At 48.1% G+C, this 9,872-nt stretch overlaps 1 protein-coding gene across 4 annotated transcripts in view; it reads left to right on the forward strand.

Annotated features, from left to right (window-relative positions):
* The window catches only part of SMOX (spermine oxidase), a 42,640-nt gene extending 33,931 nt beyond the window's left edge, over nt 1–8,709 (forward strand). The window contains exons 7-8 of one of the 4 annotated variants that reach the window (XM_045808542.2): nt 1,646–1,735; nt 2,191–2,640. In XM_045808542.2, coding sequence (XP_045664498.1) covers nt 1,646–1,735; nt 2,191–2,328 — 228 coding nt within the window. In that variant the 3' untranslated portion in view covers nt 2,329–2,640. The other 3 variants (XM_087853733.1, XM_087853732.1, XM_087853734.1) reach the window with 3 other exon arrangements.
* Nucleotides 8,710–9,872: the final 1,163 nt, after the last annotated feature.

Here is a 9,872-nt window from a genome sequence, read left to right on the forward strand (position 1 = left end):
AACGCTTTATTGAGGTGCTGAAAGCTGCGCCATTTCATGCTCTGCTGCCCGAAATGGTAGCCATTAGGCACATTTCATTGACGTTAATTAATTGAAGTGAAATTAATACACTGAATATTTAGCTCCTTGCTTGCACTGAGCACTTTTCAAGTTCGATAGTCGCCTGTGCCTAGTGGCTGTGGTGTTGGGTTGTGTAACTGGAGCATTACTGTCACCAAGGAAAGTTCTGTGGGGCCGCACTGATTGCATAGAAGTAAGTTTCCTCGATATGTTTTATTTACTTCTTTTCCTAATATGTGTCAGAAAATAAAATCGAGAATACTGACTCTCCCCCAAATTATATCACCTACATAATAAATAATAGAGAAAAAGAATAAATCTGAGAAAAACAATTGCATATATTTCTGGTCTTACAAAGTGGATTTCGAGTTTCCCCCAGCAAGCGTACACATACAATAAATGTTCAAACCCCAACAGAATTATATGTAAAACAGTTCTTTGGCGTAAGTGGTGAAGAAGATTTCTAGCGGCTGTTGTGCATGGCCTGGTTGTGCTCAGCGGGAGAGGGGAAGAGGCCCTTGCTGCTGCCACCGCCACCCTCCTGAAAACCAAACCTTCTCTTGTCACCTGCCCCAGTTAGGACTGGCGCCTCCAGCACAAAGCAAAACAACATGCAAATAACTGGGGCTTAAACCAGACAGAGTTTCCCTCTATCATACAAGGGGCAATCCGGAGGTAGGTACAGGACCCAATGTCACTGGCACCCGGCTCCATGTTCAGGGCCACTTTGTGGTTGTAGAGGGCTGCGAGGCTGCCACTCAGGTCTGTGACAGGCAGAGGAGGCAGAAGGGGGGAACCCTGGGGGCTGAGTCAGTGCCTCTAAGCAACAGTGCACTTGAAGCCCATTGGCCTGTAGCCAGTAGTCACGTGCCAGAGCAGCTGCGAAAGGGGTTGGGATGCATCTTTTTTTTTTTTTTTAATTCTGAATGGCAGTGAACCCAGTTAAAAATCAGGGCTTTGTGACGGAGGAGAAAGAGGAGAATGGGTGTGGGAGTAGGTAGCTTGCCTTCTGCCACCATATGCCTCCCCCCGCCCTCACTCAGCAGGGCAGCTCCTTGTTGGGGGTTAAAGCTTCCCTACTCAAAGTGAGTGGTCTATGCACCGGCAGCACCAGCATCACAGGGGAGCGCCTTAGAAATGCAGGCTCTCACCCCCTAGACCTGCTGAATGGAAAACAACATTCTACCAGGGTCCCCAGTTGGTGCCTTTGCACGTTCAGTTTGAGACCCAGCGGGGATAAAGTCCCAGCTCAAGCTTGGGATGCAAGCGCTCGTTCCTTGCCTGGACTCCACCTAGACAGCTTGCTTTCTGGAAGTTGAGCCCCGGCCGTACCAGAATTCTCACCGTCCCTTGCTCTGGTGCATTTTTGCCCCCATTTTTTCCTTCTTCCTGAAACGTCCTTTGCCTGTTCGTTTCCCTAGCATCTCCTGAGAAGCAGCCCAAAGAGCCTGTCCTCTGGGAAGCTTTGTGCGATCCCCCTTACGGTGGGCTTCTTTTCTGGGCTCTCAGCACCTTGCCCAAACACCCATCATGTCACACGTGACGCCGTTTAGTAATTGGGTTTCGTGTCTGGCTTCCCCACCAGCAAGGAAACTCCTCAAAGCAGCAGCCCGGTCACCTTTTATCTTCCAAGTGCTCAGAACAGTCCCTGGACCCTAATAGGGGCTCCATAAAGGTTTGTTAAATTACCGCCTAACTTTATTGAGTGCTTATGTTCTTCCAGGTTCTAAGTGCTTTAGATACATGATTTCACTTAATCCTTACACCCACCCTCAGAAGCAGGTGGCATACACCCATCTTGCAGATGACAAAATCAAGGCTTAGGGAGGTTAAACCACTTGCCCTGAGTTCACTAGTGGGAGGCACAATGAGCCTCTGAGACTGCAGAACCAGGACTCCTAACAGCGTCTGAGCAGAAAGAACTGAGGCCTGGATGTTGGGGGAAGAAGCAGGGGAAGGTGGCCAGGGGGGACGGGCAACTCCTCATCCCGTGGAAGCAGTACTACCTGCATCTCAGATGCCTGCTGTCCAACTTGGACTTGTAGTGTGGATGGGGGGTTCCTGGGGCAGACAGGTAGCCTCGCAGCCTTTCTCGCTCCCCCACCCTCACTTCCCCGTCCCCTGGCCCAGCCCATGCAGGTGCTGTTCTCGGGTGAGGCCACTCACCGCAAGTACTACTCCACCACCCATGGTGCTCTGCTCTCTGGCCAGCGCGAGGCCGCCCGTCTCATCGAGATGTACCGGGACCTCTTCCAGCAGGGGACCTGAGGGCCCTCGCCGCTGCCCAGCGTGTTCCTTACAGAGCCACTAACTTGTGACCGCCAGCCCTGCCCCTCACTGCTGCGTGCTCCTCATTTTCTAATCCTCTGTAGAATGGGTTTATATCTCTGGTAGAGGTAGACACCCTGACTGGCCTCAGATCTGGTCCTGTAGCTTTTCCTTTCCTCCATGCCGGGTGGGGGCCAGGGTGGGGCCCGGTGATTGACCTCTGTGCTCTGACCTCCCCTCCCCTCCTGCCTTGTTATTGTAAGTGCCTTCAATACTTTGCATTTTGGGATAATAAAAGAGGCTTGCCCTTCCCATGCTCCTCAGCTGCTCTCTTCTTCCGTTGACCGCAGCCTCTATATGTGTATGTGTCTCTAGTTTTTGTTTTTGTTTTTTAGCCCGGTCCTTTTTGAGTGAGGGGATGGTGGGAGGGCTGTGACCTGGCTGTGCCCCCAGAAGGTAAGGTATGTGCCTTTACTAGAAGGAGTATCCCCTCCCCTCAGTCTCTTTGGGGTTGTTTGCCTCCCTGCTGGCGGGACCCCCGAGGGATCAGGGGTCCTCACTACTCAGCTCGGCTCCTTCGGGCCGGGCCTGTGTCTGCCCGCTGGCCTTTGCTGGGCCTCTCAGAGCCCTCCTGGGTGGAGTGGCCACATGGAGTGAAGGTGAGTTCTACGGGAGGGGACATCTGTTGTGGCTCCTGGCCAAGCTCAGGTGCGTCAATAATTAGTGAGTGTCACCCGGCCGTGGGGCCTTAGGTCTGGCCTTTGGGGTGGCTGCTGTTGCCTTCTGGGAAGGTGGGTAGTCTGGCCATTCTGGGGGGCTGTTCTTAAGTGTTGCCCACCTGCTGTATTCCAAGGGCCTATCACTTACTGGGGGGGGGAGGTTAGTCTTTTTTGCAGGAAACTCCGTCTATTAATTTCACCTTGGGGGGCACTGGCCCATGTGCACCCTCCCTGTGTCCTGGATTTTCCCCGCTAACTAAGGTGGGGTGGATAGAAGTGGCCTGAAGCATAAGTATGGGGGAAGGAGGTCATAAGTAGGTGCTCAGGGTCACTGGCAGAGGAATTTTAAAGGACTCCAGGAGGGTGACAGGGCCATAAATGTTTATTCTGTGATTGCGTGTTGGGGAGCTTCAGGTATGAGCAAGCGGGGGGGGGGGGGGGCGGTTATTATTCATGGAGATCCAACCACCTGCCAGGCAAAGCATCAGTCATCAGTGCTGGGCTCATGGGTCTCTTCATTTGATGTGGATGCCAACTCAGGCTGGGGAGGGTGATTTATCCCCACGGGGAGACAGATCCCATTAGAGTTCATTAATGGCCCCCAAGGTCCCTGAGGTCTGACTCGACATCACAGGCTCTTTCTATTTATTGCACTGAAAAGAAGAGGCTGGTGCTGAAAAAAAAAAAAAAAGTCTGAGGCCATTGCTGGAGAGAGTGGAAATGGGTACGCCACCCTGGGAAACTGTGTGGGCATTCTACGAAAGCTGGCATGTGCCCGCCAGCATTTCATTTCCACTCCTGGCTGTGCACGCAAGGGAAAAGAATGCACATGCCCACCAAACACATGTACCAGAATGTTCATGGCAACATAGTTCGCGATGGCTAAAAACTGGACACAGCTCAGGTGTCCGTCAGTAATAGAAGAAACCGTAGTCCGTCCGTACGATGGAATACTAGGTACCAAGAGAACAAACCAAGCTGATATTTGCAAACATCAGTTCATCTCAAAAACATTGGATTGAGTGAAAGAAGCCAGACACAAGGCTATATATTGTATGATTTTTTTAAAAATATGAGGTTCAAGAACTTACAAAACTAACTATAGTGTTAGACATGAGGGGATGGGTAGTGCTTGGGAAGAAGTATGGGGTTACTTTCTGAGTTACAGAAATGTTCTGTATCTTGACCGGGATGGTGGTTGAATGGTCATATACATTTGTGAAAATGCACTGAGTTATACACGGAAGATTTACGCACTTTTCTTGTGTGTATGATCTAACTCAATTTAAGAAGTTTAAAAAAGTCTGAGGACACCCTTCCCCCCATCCTTCCATCCCAAAATACACAGTTGTGTTGACCCAGTGAATTTCCTCCTTGCAGCAGAGATGACACATCCCGAGAGCAGATAAAGGGAGGAAGGACCTACTTATGTCCCCCTGGCTGCCTGGTGATAAGGACTGGCCTTGTGTTTACTAGTATGTCACTCTTTATCAGACCCTTTGCCTGTGTCCCTTCGTCTGGGCATCGGCAGCCGTGTGAGAAAGGCGGGGATTGTCTCACGGCAGAGGAGACCCAGGTTCCCAGAACAGTGTGGGACTGGTCAAGGCCACGCGATTGGAGCCTGTGCCGTGTGAGAGGGAGGGAGCAGCCCTGGGAGGAAGGTGGGGACAGGTGCGGGAGGGGTGGCCCTGGAGAGTCGGCCCCAGGCTTCCAGGGCACTACCTCCACGTCAAACGATCCCGTAACCCCGTAACGTGGGGAGCGTTTATGGTTTGCCCTTCCACAAACGGATGTGAAGCAGATAAAAAGCAAGGGCCATTCAGAAGCAAGACAGACTAGACATACCAGGAACAGAGGATGAGTTCCTTGCTGTGACTAGGTCTCTGAGGCAGCCTTGGCATTGAGGGACACTCAAAGGACTCTGGGGGGGAGGGGCACACGTGGCCTACACCGGCCACCGCCCACATCAACGCCTGCTGTACAATTCCTGTCCCTCACAGAAAGTCCCTTGAGAGGAAATTTCTTCTCTGGCACAGGATTCTAGCAGGATGATTGCGTGGTGTCTGTGCTGTGGGCATCGGTGAACCCACGAGCAAGGTATTCAGTTGTGGTCTTGTGGAAGCCTCAGAACTGTTCCTTCAAGGGGCCCTGGGGTACTTGGCAGGTGCGGTGTCTTCCCGCCTTTGCTGGTAGAGGGCAGGGTAGCAGTTAGCTCCGACTTCGCGGGAGCCACGTGGAAGGTCTGCTCTGCCCACAGACAAATGCAGGAGGCATTTCTGGCTGGAGTCACCCTGCATTTACTTGGGCCTGTTGAGATGAGCCCCAGGGTAACCCGGAGGTGCAGAGCGAGGTGGGCTGCTGGTTCAGTTCTAGAAGACTGCCTGCTTAATGAATGGTCTGCCGAACGTAAGGGTACAGTTACAGGAGGGCCGTGCTTTCCCGTAATGACTGGCTTGTGCTGTTGGTTGAGGCAACTCCTGAGTTGTGTAGGCAATCAAGTCTCAACGGACGGGAGGAACTGTGGCCCTACTAAGGTGGCAGCCAGGACATCGAAGTTCAGGGCAGGCATTTAACAGAAGAAGGTAAGGGGCTGGTCACAAGCCTGGCTTCGTACTGGTTAAGTGGAGATATAGACACGAAAGCTGGTCGGGCCTCTCCTGATTCCGGAAGTGGTTGTTGAACACTCGTTTTGCAGGCACCGATTTTCAAAACCCGGCTCTCTGTTAGGGGATGCAAAATGTCAGGCATATTTTACTTCAGCGAGCTCAGTATTTGAGCAATTGTGAGACAATCCCCCTCCCCTGGTTTCCCCTGTCAGCTCTCCCCCTTCCTCCTCTGAAGCCCCTGTCTCCTCACCGCCAACAGACAATAATGTCTCCTGCTTCATAGTCTCCATAGAAGCTACTGGAGGTGACTTCCTTGCCAAATCTACAAATAGCTAGTCTTCACACCCATCCTGATAGGAGCCGCCCCCATCCCCCAACACAAAGGAAGTATGTGACTCTCCACTTGTGCACCTCCTGCCCCAAACTCAGGGACCTTATCTCCTCATTTTCTCTCCCCCTTCTCTCTACTCCATCCTTCCGGTCCACGTTTCAAGATGCCCTTGTCTTTCCCGTCACCCCATCCTCTTTCTACCACCTTCCCTTGCCTTCCTTTCAGCCAAGCTTCACGCTAGCATTTTTCTGCACTTGCTCTCTCTGCATTCTCACCGTCCTTACCCTAGCGGTTGTTGCTGGGAACCTTTAGGTTGCAGAGAGAGACCCAGCAAAGGCTGGGCTGGCTCGCCTTCTCACCAAGGCTAGGAGAGGTGGGGAGGATCGGGGCTGGCTCCAGGGTGTCTGGAAGCAAGGGCAAGCTCCTGGTCTGAAACAGTCCTCTGGCGCCATCTGCTGGCCCTTTGGGACTACAGCCGTCTTGCTGCCTCGAGAACATAAGTGTGCTGGATTCTCTGTGGGCATTTCTGAATTCAGCACCCCCCCCAACAAATCACAGGAAGTATCTTTAATTTACATTGAATAAGTAAATAAAATAACATTGTAACTTATTCTAGAGTATCATTTATTTTTCATTCTTAACAGTAAAAAGAGACCTTGTTGGCCCCCAAATAAAAATTTCTTTCTTCCCTCTTCTTTCCTTTCCCCCTCCCCCCTTTCATTCCTTCCCCCCTTTCTCCCTCTCCCTCCCTTTTTCCCTTTCTCCCTCCCTTCCCTTTCTCTATCAGACTTTTAGTGCTTTCCTCTTGTATGCCAGCCTCAAAAAAGTTTGAATTATGCTTTAATAAATACATTCACTAAATAAGTAGATAAAAGATTGAACTTGTTTCTCAAACAAAAGTTGGACTGTATGATTTAAATTCTTTTACATTTGTTGAGTTTGTTTTATGGTCCGGGATATGGTCTATCTTCGTACGTGATCTATGGGGCTTGCGAAGGATGCGTATTCTGCTGCTGTTGGGTGGAGTGTTCTAGAGATGTTGTTTAGATCCTGTTGGTGGATGGTATTATTGGTTTCTTTTATATCCTTGCTGATTTTCTGTCTAGTTCTAGCAATTGTTGAGAGAATAGTGTTGAAGTATCTAACTATGATTATGTATTTGTTTATCCTTTCAGCTCTACCAGGGTGTGTGTGTGTGTGTGTGTGTGTGTGTGTGTGTGTGTGTGTGGTGTCAGTAGACTGTTTAAGGACAGTTTTAGACTTCCGGTAAATAGAGTCCCCTGCTCCAACATTTTCCCTATTATAACATCTTACATTAATATTGCAAGTTTGTTACAACTAATGAACCAACGATAGTGCATTATTGTTCACAAAAGTCTGTAGTTGACTCAGATTTCTTTAGTTTTTACCTGATGTCCTTTTTCTGTTCCAGAATTCCACCCAGGATACTAGGTTGCATTTAGTTGTCATGTTTCCTTAGGTTCCTCTGGGTTGTGACCTTTTCTCAGACTCTGCTTGTCTTTGACAACGTTACTGCCCTCGAGGAGTGACGTCAGGTATACTGTGGGATGCCCCTCGACGGGAATCTGTCTCATGTTTTCCTCATGATTAGACTGGGGTTATAGGTTTGGGGGAGGAAAACCACAGAAGTCAAGTGCCATTCCATCTCATCATATCAAGGGGACCCACAACCAACAGGATTTAGGGTATTGATATTGACCTTGCTCACTCGACAGAGGTGGTGTTGGTCAGGTTTCTGCGCTGTGAAGTTATTCTTTCCCCCCTTTCCATGCTCCACTCTATGGATATTTTAGTAAGTAACTGTCTGTATCTATGTTAAATGTGAATTCTTAGGGACGTCTTCATCACCACATGGCTCCTTCTGGCCTCCTCCCATCCCCTTCGTTCCCAAAGGGTATTGTCACTGGATGTAGAATTCTGATGGGCAGCTTTTTTCTCTTTCTTTCTTTCTTTCTTTCTTTCTTTCTTTCTTTCTTTCTTTCTTTTTTTTTTTAAAGGTTTTATTTATTTATTTGACAGAGAGAGACAGCCAGTGAGAGAGGGAACACAAGCAGGGGGAGTGGGAGAGGAAGAAGAAGCAGGCTTCCAGCCTAGGAGCCTGATGTGGGGCTCGATCCCAGAACGCCGGGATCACGCCCTGAGCCGAAGGCAGACGCTGAACGACTGCGCCACCCAGGCGCCCCAGCTTTTTTCTTTCAACACTGAAATGCTACGCTTTTCCTCTGGCTTCCGTGATACTGATGAGTAATCTGCTGTCTTTAGAATTGTGTTTCCCTAGAAGTAGGTGTCATTTCTCTCTTGCTTCTCTCAAGATTTTCTCTCAAATTGCCTAAGCTTTCAGACTCAGCATCCGGACAGTCCCCTTTAATGAAGCTTTCTGGTGATGTTACCGTCTTATCTGTAACTCCCTGCCCCTTCTAGTCAATTTCTGTCTTCTGAATTCCCAAAGCACTGCTGTTTGCTTCTTTACTGTACTTTTTCACTGTGCTTGTCTTGCTTGCTAATAATGTGACCATGTGTCTTATGTAGTTCACAGAGATGACGGCTTTGTATCCCCATAGCATCCAAGTATTTAATAAGGGTGCAAAAAAATGTTTATTGAGTGGATGAAGGTGATAATAGAATTGGTGTAAAATCCTCAGGTTTTTAAAAATTTATTTTTAGTGACATAAATAGTTGTGAAGATATTCTCCTAAAAATAAAGGAACTTGACAGATAAAGCTGGTTTCCTGTGATCATTTCTTTAATTCTTATCCCCCCCCTTAAGGATTTGGTGTTTGTCCTACCAAAATGTAAGCATCTATTTCTGCATCCATAATATGTGAATGTAAATTATATTGTATTTTGTATGTATGTGTATTTTTAGACAAATCGAATTGCCCTGTACAGATGCTCTTTCAATTGCCTTTTATTCACACAACAAAAGGAGAACTCTCTGCTTAAATTATTATCTCTTGTATTCCTTTTAGCTGATAGATAGTGTTTCATTGTGTACCCATACTTCATTTAAGTATCCACTTTGCCAAGGATGGACATTTTGTTGTTTCTAGTTGTTCCTTATTATAAACAATGCTTCCATAACCATAGACAATGCCCCTGTGTCGCACGTGTGTAAAGGTCCCCGGATCACGGGGCATAGTGTTTTCAGTTTTGGAAGACACTGCCAAATTATCCTGTCAAGAGGTCTACCAAATTTATACTCCCACAAATGGGGTATGAGAACATTTGTATTTATGCAATTTTGCCATCACTCAGTGTAATGAAAAATGCATGGGTTTTTGTTATTGTTGTTTTGGGGTTGTTTGTTTTTTTGTCACCAGGTAGGTAAAACCAGGTGTCTCGTTTTTGTTTTAATTGCATTTCCCAACTAGTGATATTTTTTCTTCTGATTATTAGACATTTGTGTGTTTTTTCCCCCCCTGTGGGTTCTCTGTCCCTTAGCCCACATTTCTGGTATTGTCTTTTTCTTGGTGATTTGTAGGAGCTTAAAAATATATATATATTAAGGAGAATAGTCTTTTTGTCCGTGATATGAATTGCAAATATTTTCTTCCAGTCAGCTGCATTGTTTATGGGGTCTTTTCACATATAGAAGCTTTACATTCAGAGATGAACAAACTTATCGATCTTGTCTTGTTTTGTTTTTAGAGAGACAGAGAGAGTGTGAGTGGAAGGGCAAGGGCAGAGGGAGAGGAGAGAGAGAATCTCAGACAGGCTCCACACTCAGCACAGAGCCCGATGCGGGGCTCGATCCCATGACCACGAGATCATGACCTGAGCTGAAACCAAGAGTCTTAACCAACTGAGCCACTCAGGAGCCCCATCGATTTTGTGCTTTTTATAACCTATTTAAATATGCATTTTTAT

This window comes from Ursus americanus, chromosome 22 (assembly GCF_024610735.1).
Source record: "Ursus americanus isolate L20-20 chromosome 22, mUrsAme1.1.p, whole genome shotgun sequence".
Classification (NCBI taxonomy): domain Eukaryota; kingdom Metazoa; phylum Chordata; class Mammalia; order Carnivora; family Ursidae; genus Ursus; species Ursus americanus.